Source organism: Mastigoproctus giganteus, chromosome 7 (genome assembly GCF_048544385.1).
Source record: "Mastigoproctus giganteus isolate SK-2022 chromosome 7, ASM4854438v1, whole genome shotgun sequence".
Classification (NCBI taxonomy): domain Eukaryota; kingdom Metazoa; phylum Arthropoda; class Arachnida; order Uropygi; family Thelyphonidae; genus Mastigoproctus; species Mastigoproctus giganteus.
The window spans coordinates 93,255,999-93,281,433 of record NC_143581.1 but is presented as its reverse complement, the minus strand read 5'-3'; the positions used below and the strand labels follow the sequence as shown (position 1 = coordinate 93,281,433).

Here is a 25,435-nt window from a genome sequence, read left to right as displayed (position 1 = left end):
TGACCATTGCATAACTCTTGCATGGTTTACATTCTGACAATTACATTTAATTTTTGTATCTGGCCCTGGTTTTCATCTCACAAGTGCAAGATATATTTCTGATAAGCCACAAATGGCTGAAATTATGCATATTAACATGCATAATTTTATAATATTGCTCACACTTTATAAGCATGTTACTCCAGAAAAATTTCTTAATTATAATATTTAGACTCACTGGAGAATGCAGTGGGTTGCGGCATTTTTTCGTCTGTCTTATCTAGTTTTGCTGTATTAGCCATCACGATCTGTTTACACATAAATGGCTCCTTAATTTATTCAACCTATCAACTTCCACAACGACAGATGGAAGTTTGTTCCAGCAATTAACCACCCGCTGGCTAAAGGCAAATTTCCACACATCTATTGTAGATCTGTCTTTTCATAATTTGAATTTATGTCCCCTTAGGTTCGTAATCTGAACAAGTGGAAGGATCCCTTCAGAATTCAGCGTGCTCAACCCATTCAAGGCCTTATACACCTCAATCAGATCACCGTGCAGGTGCCTAGGCTCCAGCCACTGCAATTTGCAGAACTTAAGCCTCTCTTGGTAAGAGGATCCCTTCATTCCCCTCACCAATCTTGTTGCCCTTCTCTGTACACACTCAAGCAAGTCGACATCCTTCCAAAAATGAGGCCTCCAGACCTGTATGCAGTACTCAAGGCGTGGTCTGACCATTGCCTTATACAGAGGGACAATCACCTCCTTTTCCCTCCTAACCAAATTCCTATATATCATTGACAAAACCCCATGACCTGCTCTGGCAGCCTGTCTGCATTGCTCAGAAAACTTCATATCTGACTGCACAATTACTCCCAGGTCTTTTTCATTTTCTACCACCTTAAGTGTAATACCACACAGTTGGTACGTTTCTCTGGGGTTACTTCTACCCATATGCAGTACTTTGCATTTGTCAAGGTTAAACTTCAGTTGCCACTTCTTAGCCCATCTGCCCAAATTATCTAGATCCTGTTGCAGTAGCACACTGCCATTACTGTCATTAACAACCCTGCCAATCTTTGTATCATCTGCAAACTTCGACACTAAGCCTGATATACCTTCATCAATATCATTGATAAATATACAAAACAACAGTGGACCCAACACCAAACTCTGTGGGACTCCACTAATAACATTAGTCCACGAAGAGCAGCACCTATTAATTACCACCCTCTGTCTTCTCCCGCCACCTCCGTAGCCAGGTGGGCAGGAGCAGCAGTGCACAGAACACACTTCTTGATTAGACCGGGGTTCGAGCCCATGAGCCACCGAATACGGAGGATGCGGAAAGGTCAGGGAATGACCACCGCATATCCCCGGAGCAATATGGCCTTAGTTGCTAATGCTCCTAAAAACCAAATAACAACAACAACTGTCTTCTCCCACTCAACCATCCTTTTATCCATTGTAGCAACTTACCCTTAATACCATTCTGCTCCAATTTGTACAATAGTCTTCCATGCACAACAGTGTGAAAAGCTTTCCTGAAATCCAAATATATGATATCAGAATTATTTTTTGCATCCAGTTCCTTTGTAACCACATCATAATAACCAATCAAATTTGTCAGACAAGACTTTCCCTTAACAAACCCATGCTGTGTCTGAATTATTGCTGCAGTCTTGTCTAGATGATCCTGCAATGCATCTTTAACCAGTGACTCCATTATTTTACCTGGAACAGAAGTTAAACTAACTGGTCTGTAATTACTCATGTCACCCTTCGATCCCCCTTTGTGAATTGGAGATACATTTGCACATCTCCAATCCGTGAGAATCTCCCCTGAGTCCAAGGATGCTCTCATAATTATGGCTAAATGTTTGCTTAGTTGCTTTGCCGCCTCCTTTAATATAACTGGATAGATCCCATCCACCCCAGGTACTTTTCTTATGTTTAACTTCAACAATTTCTCCTCCACTTTGCTCTCAGTTATTACAAAATCATTAAGTACCCTGCTACAATTTGATAACCTTCTGCCATTTTCAAACCTTAATAATTCCTCACTTTTGAATGTAGATACAAAATACTCATTCAGTTTGTTTGCTATCTGAGCAGGATCATCAACAGTCGAACTATCAATGTCAAGTGGACCAATCAGATTCAACCCCTTCCTTTTAGAGTTTATATAAGTAAAGAAATCCTTGCTGTTTTTCTTAGCATCTTTTGCCAAAGATTTCTCGTAATCTGCCTTCGCCTGCCTAACCTCCTTTGTGAACTGATTACAAACTAGCTTTATCTCTTGTGTCTGAGAAGAATTGTCGATACTTTCAGTTTCAATCCTAACTCTCAACTTTTTCTCAACATTGCTCTGCATCTATTAATTAAATCCTCAGATGTCATATCCTTAATATCATTAGTACTAATGCGTACAAAAATATCACCTTTATGTCCTTGAAAGTGAAGCATAAGCATAGGAAAATCTATCAAAGAAGCTACAGCTATTCAGAGAGAAAACTTACACATGCTTGCTTCCTTCCATTATTTTTCCAATACTAATATAATCTTATATAAAAGTTCACCTATAATTTCGTTTTGCTGCCATAGGTAATGGTAGACTACAGACAGATTTGATTTGCTCCCACTGTTGTTCTTCATTATGTATGTGGCTATCTGTATCAACTGCAATCTGCAAAAAAAATTTGTTATATTTAACAGAATTTAATTTAAAAAAATTAAATTAACTGCTGGACTTTCTGTGGTCCTTTTGTTAGCCACATGTTAATCAAAGGAGCACAGATAGCCCTATATTATTATTAATAGTAAAAATCAACAATCATTAAAATTTCCAATTTTTCTATCACTTAAAAAAAAAGTACAAAAACACTAAATACATGCCTAAGCATGTATTTAGTCTTTAAAAATTTAGGACTTCACAAAACTTTTTGTAAAGTCCTAAATTTTCTCTGGCACTTTAAACTTAAAAATTTAAATACAATAAGCTCTTGGTATTTGTGGGTCTAATTATTCGTGGGATTTAGCTTGTAAAATGTACCTATTTAACATTTTCAGTTTTGATTATTCATGGGTAGTTTTTCTCTGCAAGCCTATGTTAACAATGTTTCCATTTATTTTTCTCTCTCTGTAGTTCTTTGCTGTAGAGATGTAGATGAGATTCTGGTCTAATTGATTTAACTGGCTGTTACTCAGTAGTGTGCTGGAGCCTGCTCACACAAGCCAATTGTTAAATTTTCAAGAATTTTGCAAGCTGGTTTTTAAACCAACAATGGCTGTAAACTGTAGAGTGGCACGCACTTCAATCAACAATGGCTAGCAGCATTTGGGGGATAAGCTTGTATATGGTGATATGGAAAATCCAGCCCGTGTACGCTTATTTTTGCACCCTTTGTGCTTCTTTTCTCCCCGCCCCCTTCTACATGGCAGCCTGTGTAGGGATTATCTCCACTAGCAATTTTACATGAATATTATTTCCAACAAACATCTACTTCATTTTTCCTAGGCCACTTCTTCTTAAGGTAATGACATTCCCACGCTAAACATCCGTCAAAGGTTTTGTGTTTCTAGAATTGTCATGATATCATCAGATATGGCATTTAATGACAATAAATTTATTGGGAAAAGGGTTAGTACATCAGGATGCAATTCCAGTTGTCAAATCATGGTTGAGTCGCAACCACCCATTGGCTACGTATACAAGAGCTTGGCAAAAGCAATGAAACATTCTGTGAGTATCAACTGGCTACATGGAAATTATAATAAAATATTAATATTTTATTATTGTTTTCAAATTTTTGTATTCCAAACTGTTGTAAATCAGTAAAACTTACAATAAATATATATACACACATATTCTTGGTCTTGTTTTTTTTTTTTTTTTTTTTTAAGAGCTGGTTGTTAAAAATTTACCTGCACACAACTGGTGTTACTTTAATATTTCAATCACATCACTACTCCATGCATATTTGAGGAATTCTTGACCAGATGGAGAGCATTAATTTCTTACGTCAGTCAGCAGCTGCAGGAAAAAGTAAAATACTGCTGAATATATAACACAAATATAAAGGTATCTTCTGATAAAATCAAACCAACTTGGAATGCATGCTGAAAGAACCTGTTTCCAAAGCTGGTGAAAGATGAGCATCCAGTGGCTAGAATAAGAAAAGTTGTAGAAGACTATAAAAGCGGCCTCCATAGCCGAGTGGTCAGGAGCGGGAGTGCAGTAGCACACACTCTTTGAGTAGACCGGGGTTCAAGCCCCTGACTGCTGAATACGGTTGATTTGCCAACCCACACTGGACCAGCGTGGCAGATTATGGTCCATTTCCCTCAGCATGAATTGTTGAGGAGGCTTCCATCCTGCAGTGGGTTGATAATGGCTGCACTTTACTTTACTTTACTTTTATACAAGTCTGGCATATGTGGGGGCAGAGGGTTTCATGATCTCTAAGAAAGTGAGTGAAAGTAGTGAAGATGAAGACAGTGATGCATTTCAAAAGTCAGCTATTGCTCAAAGCACTGCCACATATTTTTGACATGTCTCAGGCACTTGCTGACAAGGTGTTGGAAATGGAACTTTGATGGAGCATAGTCTAAAATTTAACCCAGCATTGGTCGTAACCCAGCATCGCTACGGTCACCTGACAGGTGACCGTAGCATATAACATTTTATTTTTTTCAGTTTCATCATGATATAATACCAATAATAACACTAAGATAACATTTCTGTGACACCTGTTAATCAGTGATAAAAAATATGAAATTTTTTCTATCTTTTCTTACTGCCTGATGTAGCTCAGTGATCAAACACGAGGGTACAGAAGCACATGCACTTTGAGTGTACTGTGGTTCAAGACTGCATAACTGCCAAATACGGATAGCAGTCATGCAGGCTTGAACTAGTGGTCACACCAGAGTATAAACAAGAACATTTTAAATACAGTCAAACTTTTACTGCAACCTGAGTTGATTTTCTAAGGGCTTACGTACATAACTGCATGCAAGAAAACCTTTTGGGCAACCCACCAAAATCTTTTTGATCATCTATCAGGTGAACAAAATGATGGAGGCAAAGAGATGACAGAAAGGTGACAATAGCAAACAAGTCACCTGCCATAGCCTTTTTGATTGAAGAGTGGTGTGAGCTGGGCAGATGCCAATGCTGTTTATTTATAGTTCAGGTTAATTATTTTATTTCTCCAACTAGTTAAATAAACATGTACAGTCTCACCCTAACTGTTTTTGAAAGATTTATTATCATTTCCACATAATAAACACAGGAACACGAAGCCTGGTATATTCTCAAGATGACTACTATACTGAGGGAAGCAAGATAAGTAGTTTAAAATATTTTGTGCTACAAAGTGTGCCATTGAAATAAATTCTGAATAAACCTGAAAATGAAAGCAGTTAATAGTATGCCGACCAGGCTGGCCTGGTGGGTAAAGTACCTGCCTGGCACCCCAAAGGTCGTGGGTTCGAATCCCACCTCGGGCTTGGATCAAAGTACTGCAAAAACCTTGGGAGGTGCATTATGGCCACAGAAGCCGATGCGCCAACAACTAACTAAAAAAAAAAAAAAAAAAAAAAGTTAATAGTACTGTGGTTCTATTTGTGGTTTACCCTGAATACACACACTGAGTTGGCTTTGCATTAGTAAACCAATGTCACAGACCAGTTCATTCCCTAGTGTAGGGATGGACTGGTCTATGACATTGATTAAGGCACAAAGTTGGGAATAGTTGATATAAGATTGTAGTTCATACATATGGAAATCAGTTTTTGAAGCTCTGCAAGGAAAAATGGATCAGCATTGAGATCAATCTGACTTTGAATGAGGAATGATTGTACAGCCAAGACATACAGGTGGAAGCATGGTTAAGTGCTCTTCGTGGTGTCACTAGACTACTATGAATTACGGCTGGTTGTTCAGCTCAACAGCAGCCGAACAACCAGCCAATGGTCATACACTGAAAGATAACAGTTCATGGGATACCTGGTTCCTGGGCAACATGACGCTGTCACTCCTCTCGCTAGTGGACGAACCCACCGCTTGGCAGGTATATAGGTACACTGCATTCGCGTAAATCAGGCCTGGGCAAACTACGGCCCGCCGCACGTTTTTGTGTGGCCCGCGAGCCTTAATTGTATTTTCGAAAAAAGTTTACTTATTTTATGCCTTTTGCGACGCCTTTTTGAAAAATAAATTTGTATATGTAATACATTATAGAATTTGTTGAGTTGTAAATTGTTTTATCATCTCTGTATTGTTCAAATTGAGATAGAATTTGAAATTGTGCACGAACAGAAGCAAGCCAATGGGTGCTTTTATAACGGTATAATTTGCGATTATAAACTAACCGCGTGAAATTACGGTAACAGATAACCGGTGATGACGACAACGGCTTTGCTGCAGTGGCGGAGTAATAGGATAGGACTGCTGATTGGCTGCAGTACCAATCTGTTTTCTCTGACGGTCAATCCCGCAGTTAGTTATCTTCGGTTATTATCTTGGTGCCAGTAGTGATAAAAATAATATTTACGCCCTTTAAAAAATGAATAAAAAAACGAAAAATTCAACAAGAGCATCGTGTCTTCAATTAAGAGTGGAACACAAAATATTTTTTTGCTAACATAAATAACGAGACTATTTGAGAGTGTCTCAGAGTTGAAAGAGTACAATATTAAAAGACATTTCACTACTAAACATTCCGAATATGGTGCCAATTTAACTCCGGAAGCGAGAAAGAAAACTGCTGATGGATTTGATTCAAAATTTATCTAGACAACAAAATGTGTTTACGCTGCTAACTAAGGAACAAGAAGTTACTGCAGAGACAGGTTTTGTTATTTCTCATATAATTGCAAAAAGCAACGAGCCTTTTTCTGATGGAGACTATATTAAAGAATGTATGACTGAAGCTTGTGGAATTATATGTCCTGACATTAAACACAAATTTGAGAATATAAGTTTATCTCGGCGAACCGTAGTAAGAAGAATTGAATGTATCGATACAAATTTGAATGAGCAATTATTATCAATATTAGAATCCATAACATGGCACTCGATAGCTCTTGACGAAAGTAACGACCAAAAGAATACTGCGCAGTTATTAATTTTCATACATGGATGCACCTCTAATTTTGAAATTATCGAAGAGCTTCTTTCAATGGAATCTCTTAAAGACCAAACAACGGGAGTTGATATATTTGAAAAAGTTGAAAAATGCTTAACAAGATATAATTTACAATGGAACAAAATGGTAAGCGTAACAACTGATGGAGCACCAAGTTTGATAGGTAAAAATGTAGCAGCGTTAAAGAAAATTGAGGATAAAATTTGTGAAAATTATCCTAATTATAATTTAATTACAATTCATTGTCATCATCATCATCATCAGCCATTTTCAATCCATTGCAGGATGAAGGCCTCTCCAGCAACTTTCCAGTTCCTTCTGTTTTGAGCACTGGCCATCCATTTACTACTCAAAAACTCATGAATTTCATCTATCCATCTCCGCCTTTGTCTTCCAGGTTTTCTTCTAGCTCCTCTTGGGTACCATTCTGTTATTTTCTTAGTCCATTTGTCATCATGTCTTCAAGCTCTGCCCAAGACCATTTTAGTTTAGTTTTGATAAGAATGTCCTTTACTTGAGTTTGCTGCCTAATCCATGTATTTCTCTTCTTATCTAACAGTCTGATTCCCAATATAATTTGTTCCATTCTTCACTGTGTAGTTCTCAGCTTCTCTTCCATTCTTTTGGTGAGTGCCCAAATTTCACTTCCATAAGTCATGGTGGGGAGTATACATTGATTCATTATTTTACGTTTCAGACAAACTGGGATATTGCTCTTCAGTATGTGACTATATTTCCTGAATGCTATCCATCCAAAATTTATTCCCTTGACTTCCAGCCATTTATCATTATTACAGCTAATAACTTGTCCCAGATAAGTATATGACTCCACCTTTTCAATTACTGCTCCTTCAATCATTATTTCCCTTTCCCATAATATATCATTATTTCCCTTTCCGTGGCATACTTGTTCATCATTACTTTTGTTTTAGCCATATTCATCTTTAGTCCAAAATCCTTACTAACTGTGCATAACTGATTAAGATTTTCCTCTAATTCTTTGGGATCGTGGCTTATGACCACAATGTCATCTGCAAATCGTAAATGGTTTAGGTACTCTCCGTTCACATTGACTCCTTTCTGCGACCAGTCTAATCTTCTGAAAGCTTCCTCAAGGGCAGCAGTAAACAGCTTCGGAGATATTGTGTCTCCTTGTCTCGATTTTAAATTTCGATTTTAAATTTCCTACTGTCTTTGTCTAGCCTAGTCTAATAAAGGAGGTAGCACTCTCATATATTTTCTTCAAAATCATAATATATGGGGTATCTATGCCTTGTCTTTCCAGTGCCTGAAACATTGCCTTATGCTGTATGGAGTCAAATGCCTTTTCATAATCCACAAATGCCAAGCATAATGGTGTTTTATATTCATATTACGTGAAGGTGATCCATAGTTGAGAATCCTGTCCTAAAGCCAGCTTGCTCTTTCGGTTGATTCTCATCAAGTATTCTTTCTAATCTGTTAGTAATGACCCTTGTGAACAACTTGTAGATGTGGGATAACAAGCTAATTGGTCTATAATTTCCAATTTCTGATTTATCTCCTTTCTTATGCAGCAAAACTATGATTGCATTATTCCACTGCTTAGGCGTCACACCTTTTCTAATGCACTTTGTGAAGAGCCTTGCCAGTTTTTGTGTTATCTCTCTTCCTCCCAATTTTAACAACTCTACAGTAACTTCATCTTCCCCCCGGGGCTTTCCGATTCTTCATTTTCTTCAATGCATGTTCTACCTCATCAGGAAGAATATCGGGTATGTCGTATGTGTTGCTACTTTGCAATCCATCTTCCCCACTGCTGGTATCATTCCCTCACTCCTTGTATAATTCTCTATAGTAGTCTTCTGCTATTTGAATTATGCCTTCTCTGCTGTTTATAAGTACACCATCCCTATTCTTCAGTTTCAGTATCATTTGTCTTTCTGTATTACTGCTCAATGGCTGCTGATTTAAATCCTTTGTTTTCCCTTAATGCTTGTTCTACTTTTCTTGTGTTAAATCTTCTTATGTCCTCTCTGAGTCTCATTCTAATGGCTTTGCATAACTCAGTATACTCAATTTTCTCCCTGTCAGTGTTTGTCTTGCTCTTCATTTGTCGTCTTCGGTTCATCATGACAAGTGTTTCTTGACTAATTTTTTCTTCTTTGGATTTCTGTTTCCCTATAGGTTTCTTGGGCTTTATCACTTTCAGAAAGTTGTAATATTCCTCGTCGATATCTTGGTCCTGAACAGTCTGCAGAAGCTCAAACTTGTTCTTAAGTTGCAGTATAATACAATTCATTGTCTTATACATCAACAAGTATTATGTAAAAATGTGTTAAAAGTTGAACATGTCACATCTTGTATAATTAAACTAGTAAATTTACAATTTGTTAATTTTCTTCAAGATATTGAATCCAAGTACACAGATATTCCTTATTATGGCCAAATTCGATGGCTTAGCTAGCTTAGGAAAAGTTCTTTGACAAGTATGGGATCTTAAAGATGATATCATTCTATTTTTAAAACTGAAAAATATTATGGACTTTCCCAAATTAACTGATAATAACTGATGGATTTGTGATTTTGCATTTACCCTGGACATCGTGACACACAAACACTTTCTCAACACCGTGTTACAAGGTAAAAATTTATACGCCCATGATATGGTAAAAAGTTTGAATGGATTTCAATTAAAACTCAAGTTGTTCCTTCGATATTTATTGATTAACAAGGTAGACCACTTTCCAACCATGAAGTTGCTGAAGATACCAGAAAATAAATTTGAAAAATATTGTGAAATTATCAATGCGCTGAATGATGACTTTTCACGAAGATTTGCCGACTTCCGAAAAATTGAGACAAGTTTAGCAATAGTGCGCGACCCATTTTCAATAGAAATTGATAGTGCACCAAGTGAACTACAACTTCAGATTATAAATCTGCAGTGTGATACCGATTTAAGGGAATTGCACCGTTGTGAGGAAATCTGTAAATTTTACAAATACTCTTAATTCGGAGAAATTCGACGAACTTAAAGATTTTTCCCGAAAAATGTTGGTTATTTTTGGATCAACCTACATATGTGAACAAACATTTTCCACCATTAATCTAAATAAAAATTCTTTACGATCAAGCATCGTCGATGAACATTTACAAGCAGTTTTAAGAATCTCAACTACAAAATTAACACTCGAAATTTAAAAAAATGTTAAAAGATGTAAAACAGTTCCATTCATCTCATTAAATTCTTGGTTGTTAGAGAATAATTTTTTTTATGTTATATTTCTTCATGATAACAAATAATATATATCTAAAAATAGTATTTTACGTGCAGCCCGCCTTCTTTTTGAATTCCAAATGTGGCCCTTCAGCCAAAAAGTTTGCCCATGCCTGACATAGATGGTAATTATATGTCAGTATGGACAAATGTCGTGATTTTGAAAGAGGGATGATAGGGGTGTCCGACACAAGGGTCACTCTATTGCGGAAGTGCTACAGAAATTGCACTACCCCATTCGACAGTATCAAGAGTGTATTGGGAATACGCCATTTCTGGAATAACATTGTGGACAGTGCTGCAGGCAGAGAAAGGTAGTGGATGAAGATGGCCGTCAATGTGCCTTGCATTGTTTCAGCCAACTAGAGAGAGACTGTGGCACAAATCACTGCCGACTTCAACAAAGGAGGTGCCAGAAATGTCTCCACCAAGAACATCAGGTGATTATTAGCTGCAATAGGTTATGGGAGCCGCCGACCCACCAGAGTCCCATTACTAACACGCCACAACACAGGACTCTAACCCCCAAATGGGCAAGTGAACATCGGCACTGGACCTTGGATGATTGGAGACGGGTCTCCTGGTCCGATGAGTCCTGTTTCCAGTTATTTTGAGTGAAGGGAATGTGCATATCTGGCAGAAACTGCACAAAGCTATGCACCCATCGTATCAACAAGGAACTGTTCAGGCAGGTGGACGGTTGGTAATGGTCTGGGACGTATTCAAATGGCACATGTTGGGACCTCTGGTACGTCTAGACGAATCTCTGAATGGTCCAAGTTACATGTCCATTCTTGCAGACCATCTGCATCCCTTCATAGTCATCAAGCACCCACAGGGCAATGCACTCTTCCAGCAGGACAATGCATCTCCCTACAGAGTCATGATGACCAGAATATGGTTCGAAGAGCATTCCACAGATTTTACTACCATGTTCACTGTTCACTGAACCCTGTGGAGCTTCTTTTGGATGCTGTGGAAAGGTCTTTGTGTTTGAGCCTTGGATCCTCCACCCAGGAATGCCACAGAATTATGGACAGCAATACAGCAAGCATGGATGGATGGATGGATGGAAATACCTGGGGAACGTTTTTGTGAACTAGTGGATTCAATGCCTCACTGTGTGACTGCCCTTATCCGGGCGAAAGGTGGACCTCCCGTTACTAGGTAGGTATCCCATGATTTCTGTCCATTCAGTGTACAATTGGACAGCTTAGCATGGTCGACACCTGTGGCTAATGTCATGTCTTGTCTTGTATCATAGGCTCACATCTGGTGAGTATGGGCTTGGAACATCCAGGGTCCTGAGCTGAATATCATCATTCTTCTCTTTCTTGATGATTCCTTTCTACATCTGTCAATCTCTCTCTCTCTCTCTCTCTCTCTCTCTCTCTCTCTCTCTCTCTCAGGGTAACTCGGGAATTTTTTTTTTTGGCTGGTGCAGCATAAGCCTCAGGCTTCCTTGCACCATATGGCTAATAATAATAATAATAATAGCAGCGATGCAGTACAGCTGCCCAGCTAACCACCCAGTACAATGTAAAAACAGCAAGACCAATATCCACATGGACTCAGTGTTTGGTACGTGTTACATGACAAGAAGTGATAAAGCCGAAGAAACCTATAGGGAAATAGAAATCCAAAGAAGAAAAAATTAGTCAAGAAACACTTGTCATGATGAACCGAAGACGACAAATGAAGAGCAAGACAAACACTGACAGGGAGAAAATTGAGTATACTGAGTTATGCAAAGCCATTAGAATGAGACTCAGAGAGGACATAAGAAGATTTAACACAAGAAAAGTAGAACAAGCATTAAGGGAAAACAAAGGATTTAAATCAGCAGCCATGAGCAGTAATACAGAAAGACAAATGATACTGAAACTGAAGAATAGGGATGGTGTACTTATAAACAGCAGAGAAGGCATAATTCAAATAGCAGAAGACTACTATAGAGAATTATACAAGGAGCGAGGGAATGATACCAGCAGTGGGGAAGATGGATTGCAAAGTAGCAACACATACGACATACCCGATATTCTTCCTGATGAGGTAGAACATGCATTGAAGAAAATGAAGAATCGGAAAGCCCCGGGGGAAGATGAAGTTACTGTAGAGTTGTTAAAATTGGGAGGAAGAGACATAACACAAAAACTGGCAAGGCTCTTCACAAAGTGCATTAGAAAAGGTGTGATGCCTAAGCAGTGGAATAATGCAATCATAGTTTTGCTGCATAAGAAAGGAGATAAATCAGAAATTGGAAATTACAGACCAATTAGCTTGTTATCCCATATCTACAAGTTGTTCACAAGGGTCATTACTAACAGATTAAAAAGAATACTTGATGAGAATCAACCGAAAGAGCAAGCTGGCTTTAGGACAGGATTCTCAACTATGGATCACCTTCACGTAATATCACAGCTAATGGAGAAAGCAACTGAATATAAAACCCCATTATGCCTGGCATTTGTGGATTATGAAAAGGCATTTGACTCCATACAGCATAAGGCAATGTTTCGGGCACTGGAAAGACAAGGCATAGATACTCCATATATTATGATTTTGAAGAAAATATATGAGAGTGCTACATCCTTTATTAGACTAGACAAAGACAGTAGCAAATTTAAAATCGAGAAAGGAGTTCGACAAGGAGACACAATATCTCCGAAGCTGTTTACTGCTGCCCTTGAGGAAGCTTTCAGAAGATTAGACTGGTCGCAGAAAGGAGTCAATGTGAATGGAGAGTACCTAAACCATTTACGATTTGTAGATGACATTGTGGTCATAAGCCACGATCCCCAAGAATTAGAGGAAAATCTTAATCAGTTATGCACAGTTAGTAAGGATTTTGGACTAAAGATGAATATGGCTAAAACAAAAGTAATGATGAACAAGTATGCCACGGAAAGGAAAATAATGATTGAAGGAGCAGTAATTGAAAAGGTGGAGTCATATACTTATCTGGGACAAGTTATTAGCTGTAATAATGATAAATGGTTGGAAGTCAAGAGAAGAATAAATTTTGGATGGATAGCATTCAGGAAATATAGTCACATACTGAAGAGCAATATCCCAGTTTGTCTGAAACGTAAAATAATGAATCAATGTATACTCCCCACCATGACTTATGGAAGTGAAACTTGGGCACTCACCAAAAGAATGGAAGAGAAGCTAAGAACTACACAGCGAAGAATGGAACGAATCATATTGGGAATTAGAATGTTAGATAAGAAGAGAAACACATGGATTAGGCAGAAAACTCAAGTAAAGGACATTCTTATCAAAACTAAAGAACTAAAATGGTCTTGGGCAGGACACATAGCTCGAAGACATGATGACAGATGGACTAAGAAAATAACAGAATGGTACCCAAGAGGAGCTAGAAGAAAACCTGGAAGACAAAGGCGGAGATGGATAGATGAAATTCATGAGTTTTTGAGTAGTAAATGGATGGCCAGTGCTCAAAACAGAAGGAACTGGAAAGTTGCTGGAGAGGCCTTCATCCTGCAGTGGATTGAAAATGGCTGATGATGATGATGACATGACAAGTGGCTTACAGGAATGTATCCCCAATAAATATTAAGAGAAAAAAATAAAATAAAAGGCACGCTTTAGGGAAACCGTGTTTGCTTGTTTAACTCTAGTCTACTTGGAGTTTAATCAAGAGTATGTCCATCCATCTGTTCAAGTGTAATGGCACTTCAGTAATTAATCCTTATTTTCTGTAGAAAACCAGACTGCAAGACTTTCTGTGAGAACAGACTTTCTCCAGTTACTTTCCATTAGGAGAATTAATTTACCTTACTATTAAGTAAAGTAATTTTCTTTGTTGAAGAAATATGAATGCACAAGGATATCGGGTTTCTTAAGGTAGTGAAACACCTTTGCTATTGGAAAGTGAAATTTTCAGATTTCACGGAGAAGATTACTGATTTTATTTAGAGGTTATTGTTTCAGGAAAGGGATTACACAAATCTGAAAGTGATCCTATATTTATCCTATATCATAATACTGTTTTTAAGTTTTAACAATTAATACTATTTAACTGTTTTATTGTTTGAAGTTACAATGGGCATTATGGCTAGATCCTAAAACAGTTTTTGCAGGCTGACTGCCAGATGGTATTCTGGAGTGAACCTATTGGTAACTCTCTAGAGGCATCTAGATCAGCTAGTATATAATATCTGCCAGCCAGAGGCCATGTTATGTCAAGGGGCTCAGGCATATTCTCACTGTGTAAATGCCATACCCAAATATTTAATTACTTTAACACATCTCCACCCTCTACTCTTACTTTACCTCCCATCCTGATTTACTTTACCCCCTGCATTCATTCTGAATAGTAAAACTAAGAAAACAAACTTATCTGTGAAAAGATTTATATCTCCCAAAATCTTCTTCATTCATTTTGCAAATATACATGGCCTTAGTGCCAGCCTCATTTGATGTCCATTTCCACCTACAGTCTGCCAAGCCCCACTTCCTTATTTCTTACAGAATCCCAATTATCAGTTGCCACAACTGCTGCTTGTCTCAGTTCTCTTAATATTCACTGTACAATTCCTTTTGCTTCAAAGCTGGTACTAGTACATATCTGCTCGGATACCATGTCAAAGACTAACCAATTCGGCATCTCCTCTGGCTTAAAATCTCTCTACCCTGTTCTATCAAATTCATGCATTACCTCTACCATTCTCCCAACACCACTCATTATTTGGAACTCTTTCACTTCTTTCTCCAGTCACTCTCCATTAGGAGAATTAATTTACCTTCTATTGAGTAGGGTAATTTTCTTTGGCAATTTCAATGTTCGGGACTCCAACTGCCTTTAGTTTTCTAGTCACACTGACTCGGCTGATTGAGAAGATCAGGCTTTTACAATCACTAATGATCTCACACAGATTATTCATTTACCTACCAGAATACCAGACAATTCTAGCCACACACCCTACACTGTTGATTATTCCCCCCCCCACAAATTACTCTCTAAAGTACATAGCCAAGGTGAGTATTTCTCTAACACTTCAGATCACAACATTGTGATGATCTCATCTCCAATGGAGCCCTTCTCGCTGGCCATTCTCGTCACTAGCGTTAATATTAGTAGAGGCATATGATGCAAGAAAGCAAACTTATATAGCATAGGCCAAAAAAAAAAAAAAAAAAAAAACACCTTCCCAATTCATCCATCCATTCACTCCGAATGTTTGTCTTGTTCTGCCTTGAACTTGTTTAAGTTGTTGACCTCCATTACATCAGATGGAAGTTTGTTCCAACTATCAACCACCCGCTGGCTAATGGTAAATTTCTGCACATCAAAATTGTCTCTCCTCAATTTGAATTTATGTCCTCTCAGATCAGTAATCTGAACAAGAGGAGGAAATTCATCAGCATTGAGCTTGCTCAAATCATTCAAGGCCTTATACATTTCACTAAGATCACCTCAAAGATGCCTTTGCTTTGTCTCCAGACATTGAAATTTTCAGAACTTAAGCCTTTCTTGGTAATAGCAACCCTTTGTTCCATTCAATCTTGTTGCCCTTCTCTGTACTCATTCCAGGAGCTCTGCATCCTTCCTAAAATGAGACCTCCTGTATGCAGTACTCAAGGTGTAGCCTGGCCATTGCCTTATACAAGGGGACAATCACCTCCCTATCCCTGCTAGCAAAATTCCTGTATATCATTGACAAGACACCATGAGCTACTCTAGCAACCTGTCTGCACTCATTAGAAAACTTCATATCTGACTGCATAATTATCCCCAGGCCCTTTTCATTCTCCAACTATCCTGAGTATAGTACCACCCCATTGTTATGTTACTCTGGGATTACTGCTACCCATATGCAGTACTTTACATGTTAACGTTAAACTTCAGTGGCCAGTTTTCTGATTAGAAAACTTCATATCTGACTGCACAGTTATCCCCAGGTCCTTTTCATTCTCCAACTATCCTGAGTGTAGTAACACCCCCATTGTTATGTTACTCTGGGGTTACTGCTACGCATATGCACTACTTTATTTTTATTAGCTTTTTGGTGCTAGGAAGCCTCAGGCTTCCTTGCACCAAAAAGGTCATTTTCTTTTGGCTGGCTTATGCTGCACCAGCCAAAAGAAAATTACCGAGTTACCCTGTGAGAGAGAGAGAGAGAGAGAGAGAGAGAGAGAGAGAGAGAGAGAGAGAGAGAGAGAGTCAAAAGTAGAAGGGAATCACCAAGAAAAGAGAAGAATGATGATATCCAGCTCAGGACCCTGGGTGTATGTTAAACTTCAGTGGCCACCTCTCAGCCCATCTGCTCAGCTTTTCCAGATCCTGCTGCAGTAGTATGCTATCATTAGCATTATCATTAGTAGAGGCATACGATGCAAGAAAGCAAGCTTATGCAGCATCAACCAAAAAAAAACTTCCATTTCACCCCTTCGTTTGTTCGAAATACCTGTCCAGCTGAGCCTTAAATTTATTTACACTATCTACTTCCACAACAAGGGATGGAAGTCTGTTCCACCAACCCACTAACCGCTGGCTAAAGGCAAATTTCCGCATATCTATCCTACATCTGTCTTTCCTCAATCTAATCTAAATTTATGCCCTCTCAGGTGATTATTCTGAGCAAGAGGAAGAATCCCATCAGCATTGAGCATGCTCAAACCATTCAAGGCTTTATAAACCTCTATCAGATCACCTTGCCGGTGCCTAGTCTCCAAACACTGTAATTTGCAAAACTTAAACCTTTCTTCGTAAGAGCAACCCGTTGTTCCGTTCACTAATCTTGTTGCCCTTCTCTGTACTCGTTCCAGCAGCTCTACATCCTTCATGAAATGAGACCTCCAGACCTGTATACAGTGTTCAAGGCATGGCCTGACCATTGCCTTTTACAAGGGAATTATCAACACCTTATCCCTGCTAGAAAAATTCCTGTATATCATTGACAAGACAACATGAGCTACTATTGCAACCCGTCTGCACTGGTCAGAGAACTTCATATCTGCCTGCACAATTACCCCCAGGTCCTTTTCATTCTCTACCACTGTCAGTGTAGTACCAGAGTTGATACATTGCTCTGGGGTTACTGTTTCCCATATGTAGTACTTTACATTTGTCAAGGTTAAACTTCATTTGCCACCTCTCAGCCCATCTGCTCAACCTTTCCAGATCCTGTTGCAGCAGCATAGCATTGGTTGTGTCCTTAACAACCCTGCCAACCTTTGTATCGTCTGCAAACTTGGACACTAAGCTTGATACACCATCATCAATATCATTTATAAATATAGAAAACAATAATGGACCCAACACTGAACCCTGAGGGATTCCAATAATAACATTAGTTCATGATGAGCATTGTCCATTGATTACCACTCTCTGTCTTCTCCCACTCAACCATCCTTTTATCCATAGCATCAATTTGCCTCCAATGCCACACTGCTCCAATTTGTGCAGCAGTCTTCCATGTGCAACTGTACCAAAAGCCTTTCTAAGATCCAAATATATAATATCAAAGTTATTCCCTGCATTCAGTTCTTTTGTGACTGCATCATAGTATCCAATAAAATTGGTCAGGAAGAATTTCCCTTAACAAAACCATGCTGTGTCTGAGCTATAACTGAAGTATTGTCTAGATCATCCTGCAGTGCTTCTTTAACCAGAGCCTCGATTAATTTTCCTGGAACAGAACTTAAACTCACAGATCTATAATTACTTGAGTCAGCCTTTGATCCCCCTTTGTGAATTGTGGTCACATTTGCACATCTCCAGTCCATGGGTACCTCCCCTGAGTCCAAGGAAGCTCTCATAATTATGGCTAAGGGTTTGCTTACTTCCTTTGCTGCCTCCTTTAATATAACTGGATAGATCCCATCCACCCCAGGTGCCTTTCTTGTGTTTATCTTCAACAATTTCTCCTCCACTTTACTCTCAGTTATTACAAGATTATCTAGCTTACTGCCAGAGTTGAAACACCTCTGGCATTCCCCTCGCTGAATAATTCCTCATATGTGAATGTCGATGCAAAATATTCATTTAGTTTGTTAGCTACCTGAGCAAGTTCATCAACAGTTGAACCATCGATATCAAGTGGACCAATCTGATTCATCCCCTTCCTTCTAGAGTTTACATAAGTAAAGAACTCTTTGCTGTTTTTCTTTGCATCCCTTGCCAAGGATTTCTCGTAATCTGCCTTCGCCTGCCGAACCTCCTTTGTGACCTAATTACAGATTAACTTATATCTGCCATAGGCTTCTGAGTCGCTTGATAATTTATATGTATCCCATGCATTTTGCTTCTCTGCCATATGTCTCATTAGTTCATCTGACATCCATTCAGGCCTAAACCTTGAACAATATTTCTTAGTTGGTATGTAAAGCCTAGTAGCTTACAAGATAAATTCTTTGAATGCTTCCCATTTTGAATTTGCTGTTGGTAACATCATCAGTTGGTCCCACAGTATAAAATTTAAATACACTCTCAGACCATTGTACTCGCCTTTTTGAAAACAAAAACCCTTCCCTTTACCCCTGATGGTAGTTACCTCTTTGAGTAAATCCCACTTCAGCACACTGTGATCACTGCCACCTAGTGGTTCATTTATCTGCAGATTCTTAATGCATGAAGAATCACTACTGATAATCAGATCAAGAGTATTACTCCCTCTCGTTGCCTCCCGAACACGCTGATGTAGAAAACAATCATCCAATAAATCCACAAAAGCCTTGCTAATGTGTGAGTGACCAACCTACAAATTCCAGTCAATATCTGGGAAATTAAAATCCTACATTATAAGACTCTCTGATTTACTGGCCCACTCTATTTCCCTGTTCAGTTTCTTATTATACTCATCAGAGTCATTAGGCCTATAGCACACTCCTACTCTCAATTTTGATCTCCCAATGCTTATGTCACACCAAACTGACTCGACACTACACTGTCCAGCGATGTCGACTGGCTTCACTTCCTTGGATTTTATGTGTTTCTTAACTAATAGCATAACTCCTCCTACCTTCCTATCCTGTCTATCCTTTCTGTACACATTGTACTCCCCAAGTTCCAGTTCTGCATTCCTTATATCTGTCTGACACCACATCTCTGATATTCCAACAATATCTGCCTTTGATGTTTTGAGCAATACCTCAAATTTATTTAACAAACGCCTAGGATTGGAGTACACGCAAATATAGATGCACCTGTTTCTATTCTTAGCTATCCTAACACAACCCATGTGTTTACTTGTACCGCAGTAACGCAACCTCAGGGGCTCACATCTGGTGAGTATGGGCTTGGCACACCCAGGGTCCTGAGCTGGATATCATCATTCTTCTCTTTCTTGGTGATTCCCTTCTACTTCTCTCTCTCTCTCGGGGTGGTTCAGAAAATTGTTTTTGGCTTGTGTAGCATAAGCCTCAGGCTTCCTTGTACCATATGGCTAATAATAATAATAATAATAATAACTCCCAGCAGTCTCTGAAATATCCTGCATCTTGTTTTCCAGGATGCTGCTCATTCCAATAGAAGCAGTGCAAGAATCACTTTCACATCTGCCAGTGGCTACTGTTAATCTATTAGTCCTTGTATCCCCCCAAGCTAGCAATTTTCCGACCCACCTAACACTGCCTCGATAGCATCAGCAAATATTCTTGCACCTTTTGTATTTAAGTGTATCCCATCCCTGTAGAAGCAGTCTCTCATATTTACAAGTACATACCAGGCTGAAAAAAATTCTACCCCTTGAGCCTTGCACAATCTTTCCAGGGCCGAATGATATGAGAAGAATGAAGCAATAATACAGCCTCTGTATACCAAAAAACTGTACAAAGTGTTTATAGAGTGCTATTTATTAATGCCATTACCTTCCTTGGAAGTTATATCTGATATAACTTCCAAGGGTTTTTTTTTTTTTTTACATAGCCAATTTTTTTTTCCCCAATTTAGTCCCAATACATTGTAAGTCGCTCGCTCGCTCGCTCTCTCTCTCTCTCTCTCTCTCTCTCTCTCTCTCTCTCTCTTCTGTGTGTGTGTTTTTTTTTTTTTTTTTTTTTTTTTTTTTGGTATTTGTTGGCGCATCGGCTTCTGTGGCCATAATGCACCTCCCTCCCAAGGCTTTTTGCAGTACTTTTGATCCGTGCCCGAGGCGGGATTTGAACCCGCGACCTTTGGGTTGCTAGGCAGGCACTTTACCCACTTGGCTAGCCCGGTCGGCTGTGTGTGTGTGTGTGTGTGTGTGTGTGTGTGTGTGTGTGTGTGTGTGTGTGAGTGAGTGAGTGAGTGAGTGAGTGAGAATTTTATACATTTTATGGGCATATAACTGCAAATAATTATCCTGTTTTATAAATGAAATATAACAATATATTTTGAAGTTAGCAGAAAACTTACTTACACTGACATAATCTTGAGTATGAGCATCGCTTCCAACAGCAGAGCATGAAGCTCTTCTTATAATGTGAAATGAAGGTCGAGATTTGCATCTTGAAGATGTTTTCCTCTTTCTCAAATCAGCAGAAGAAATTTGCTGTATTTCTGGAGTTACATTCAGGTGTCTAGTTGACAACCTTGGTAACGTTACTGCTTTATAAACTTCTAATGGTACGTCATTTACAAGTTGCTTTGTCCTTCCATATATTTTACTAGGTAACAGTGTACAAACTGCATTACTCCAGTCCCTCTGATCAGCCTGATTTTGTGGTAATGTTCTAATAGGTAAACCTTCTATTACTTCTGATGATGCACCTACAACAAATCATTTCGTTATCATTTGAATATTACATAAAAATAATATCATTAAAAATACGAAACTAAAAACAAAAAGAAATGATTCTGGTAATATGAGAATCAGGTGGGATATTCTTCAGATTGGTAAGTTTTAATGTTGCTAAATGCAAGGTCTTACACTTGGGGAACAGGAACCCACAAATTAATTATACACTTGGTGGGGGTTGAATTAAAAACAGCGGACGAGGAAAGGGATCTGGGATTTACAATACAGGCACATATGAAGTTTTCTCGACGGTGTATACAGGCAGCCCACACTGTCCTATCGATGATTTATCGAACACTGTCCTGTAATATAGGGAGGTCATAATCCCACTATATAAGACAAACTGTAAGACCACATTTGGAATACTATGTTCAAGTATGGAGATCTCATCTGAAAAAAGACATTAAGCTTCTTGAAAGGGTCCAAAGATTGGCAACTCGAATGGTGAGATCGGCAGAAGGACAACTGTATTAGGAAAGACTAATTATGTGGGCTACAGACAGTCATTCTTCCCATGGAAGGGATGTAAACTTCGGGGGTACATGCACCGGGGAGATGTAAACTTTGGAGGGTACAAGTAGTATATGTGTCTATTTTTTTATTATTATTTCCTATTTACAGCATATGTACATATTACAAACAAATCTGTATATTTATGACTGTTATAATAAGAGAAAACAAAAGGAAATATTTATTATTTCGTGTTTAAATACTAATAGTCAGTTCACAAAAACCACATCACTGACAATAATCACAGTTTAATTATATGAAAATCACTGATTAAAATTCGCAAAAAAAATCATACAAATTATAATCAACCATGTAAGTACTATAATAATCTTATTCTTCTTTTCTTTTTCTTTGCATATGTATCAATCACTTCATTTATTAATTTTTCCGATAACTCATTCGGGCCTTTACGCCTATCTTCGTGCAATCTTGCAATATTACAGATACACATATAACAAAAATAGTACTGTTTATAGGTTGCGACCAAACTGTCTTGTTTGCGGTATACAAAGGCAGAATTAGTCACAAGTAGACTCTTGCTGTGAAAAAAAAAAAAAAAAAAAAAACAAATAAAGGGAATCTGCAAACCATAAAACGAAACTGCCGATGATTGAAATAGTGGCTGCAGTAGACTCCTCCCTCTGCCCAGACATCATTTAGCCCTTATCCCCCGAAAGCTGTGCAAAATTCTCTAATTAGAATACCATTTGTCACTGAATAGGAACCTATTCACAGCCTGTCATTCAGTCATTATCTTCAGTGTTCTCCCCAGAATATTATGAAGTAGCCAGGCATTATCAAGTGTAATATTTTGCAATATTATAAAATTTTCTATTATTTATAAATGTTACTTAAGTGATCCAGAACAAAGATTAATTGCATAATTTAACATTATATGCTCCTGTCACACTGACCTCAATCACATAGTATGTTCGAATTAATATTGATTGAGATCAGTGAGCAGTACAATATGGTACAAGAATCGGTTAAATTTTAGCCAGGCAATGAGCTAAATTCACTGGGCAGTGCACCCATTCAAATAGGTCCTGGGGAGAACACTAACATTGTTTGCGATATACAAACAAAGAATTAGTCGCAAGTAGACCGTTTGTGTGAAAATAAAGGGGAACCAGAAACCGTAAAATCAAAATGCTGACACTTGAAACAGTGACTTTTAGTTGCAATTTGTGCAGCCAGAAATATTGCCCATTTAATTATTTTGAAAATTGCTTGTCTTTTGCATTTTGGTGATTTATTTTTGCGATGTACCACCTAACAAGTACCACACTTAGTTGAAATGATTTTTGTGTTGTGTTGTGTTTATTTGACATAAATTTATTGAATTTGTGTTATATAACTACAACATTATGAAAACTGATAATATGGCTCCTAAATACAGTAAGAAGAAAATTTCAATTAAAATTACACAAAAAATGTGGTGAAAATTTCAACGTCCAAGGTCTTTGAAAGAATATTAAAATAAATATTACTATTTTTGCCGGAAGGGGGGGTATCCTACTGGTGTGAAAATAACCCCCTATTACCCCCTGGATTCAACACTGACTACAGAGCTTGGCAACCAGCCACCACAGAGGTGACTTGATTGTTTATAAGGCTCTGAGAGGGATTGGTAAAATGAACAAAAGTGGAATTCTCACTTTTATAAGGAATTCCAGAACAAGGTGTCATAAATTCAAATTACAGGGGTTGAGGTTTAGATTAGATTGTAGGAAGTTTTCTTTTAGTCAATGAGTTGTTGATTGTTGGAAAAAAGTTGCCCTTTGCAGGTAGCTGAGTCTGACATTCTGAATAAATTCAAAGGTCAACTGGAGAGTTACCTGTGTGAGGAGGGAAGCACATAATTTATATTTTCTTATCTATTTGATTCTTTTTTTTTTTTTTTTTTTTTGCCAGTGAAGCAAAAGTCTGTGATTTCCTTGCACTATATGGCAAACACTATTATTATGAACTTTTCCAGTTCAATTGTACATATGACATACTATCAAGGATTTTACTGAAATCTAATTATATGATATAAAAATTACTCTTTGCATTCAGCTCTTTTGTAACAACCTCATAGTACTAATCAGATTGGTGAAGCATGATCTCCCTTTAACAAATCCATGCACTGATTTGCCTTATGGCTTCACTCTATCAAGGTGATATTTCTTTACTTCTCTAACTATTGATTTCATTATTTTTTCCCTGCACACAGGTTAAAGTTGCAGTCGGCAGTTACCTATTTCACCTTTTTTACCATCCTTGTGAATGAGAGATACATTTGCATATATCTAATCTGCAAGTACTTCTAAATCTAAGGATGTTCTCATTATGAATATTCCTTCACTCTCCAAGAAAGTGAAGCCAGTTGACATCGCTGGACAGTGCAGTGTCAAGTCAGTTTGGTGTGACATAAGCATTGGGAGATCAAAACTGAGAGTAGGAGTGTGCTATAAGCCTAATGACTCTGATGAGGATAAGAAATAGTACAGGGAAATAGAGTGGGCCAGTAAATCAGAGAGTCTTATAATGGGGATTTTAATTTCCCAGATATTGACTGGAATTTGTGGATTGGTCACTCACACACTAGTAAGGCTTTTGTGGATTTATTGGATGATTGTTTTCTACATCAGCATGTTCAGGAGGCAACTAGAGGGAGTAATACTCTTGATTTGATTATCAATAGTGATTCTTCATGCATTAAGAATCCGCAGATAAAGGAACCACTAGGGGGCAGTGATCACAGTGTGCTGAAGTGGGATTTACTCAAAGGGGTAATTACCATCAGGGGTAAAGGAAAGGGTTATTGCTTTCGTAAAGGCAACTACGATGGTCTGAGACAGTATTTAAATTCTATACAGTGGGACCAACTGATGATGTTACCAACAGAAAATTCAAAATGGGAAGCATTCAAATGGAATGCTTCCCATTTTGGAAGCTCCAAGATAAGAAAGCATTCCATTTGAATGCTTCCTTATCTTGGAAGCTACTAGGCTTTACATACCAACTAAGAAATATTGTTCAAGATTTAGGCCTAAGGATGTCAGATGAACAATGAGGCATTTGGCAGAGAAAAAAAATGCATGGGATACATATAAATTAACACTTGACGTAGAAGCCTATGATAGATACAAGTTGATCTGTAACCAAGTTACAAAGGCGGTTAGGCAGGCGAAGGCAGATTACGAGAATTCTTTGGCAAGGGATGCAAAGAAAAACAGCAAAGTGTTCTTTACTTATGTAAACCCTAGAAGGAAGGGGATGAATCAGATTGGTCCACTTGATATCGATGGTTCAACTGTTGATGATCCTGCTCAGGTAGCTAACAAACTAAATGAATATTTTGCATTGAAATTCACACATGAGGAGTTATTTAGCGAGGGGAAATCCAGAGGTGTATTCAACTCTAGCAGTAGGCCAGAGAATCTTGTAATAACTGAGAGTAAAGTGGAGGAGAAAGTGTTGAAGATAAACACAAGAAAGGCACCTGGGGTGGATGGGATCTATCCAGTTATATTAAAGGAGGCAGCAAAGGAAGTAAGCAAACCCTTAGCCATAATTATGAGAGCTTCCTTGGACTCAGGGGAGGTACCCATAGACTGCAGATGTGCAAATGTGACCCCAATTCACAAATGGGGATCGAAGAGTGACACAAGTAATTACAGACCAGTTAACCAGTTAGTTTAACTTCTATTCCGGGTAAAATAATGGAGTCACTGGTTAAAGAACCACTGTAGGATCATCTATACAAGACTTCAGTTATAGCTCGGACACAGCATGGTTTTGTTAAGGG

At 38.2% G+C, this 25,435-nt stretch overlaps 1 protein-coding gene across 1 annotated transcript in view; it reads right to left on the bottom strand.

Moving 5' to 3' along the window:
• LOC150083080 (transmembrane channel-like protein 7) overlaps window positions 1–25,435 on the bottom strand; it is a 338,378-nt gene that overhangs the window by 304,372 nt on the left and 8,571 nt on the right. The window contains exons 2-3 of the mRNA XM_090378384.1: window positions 20,755–21,104; window positions 2,560–2,666 (exon numbers count right to left, since the gene is read on the bottom strand). Of these exons, the coding sequence (XP_090234510.1) occupies window positions 2,560–2,666; window positions 20,755–21,104 (457 nt within the window). The remainder of the gene's footprint in view (window positions 1–2,559; window positions 2,667–20,754; window positions 21,105–25,435) is intronic.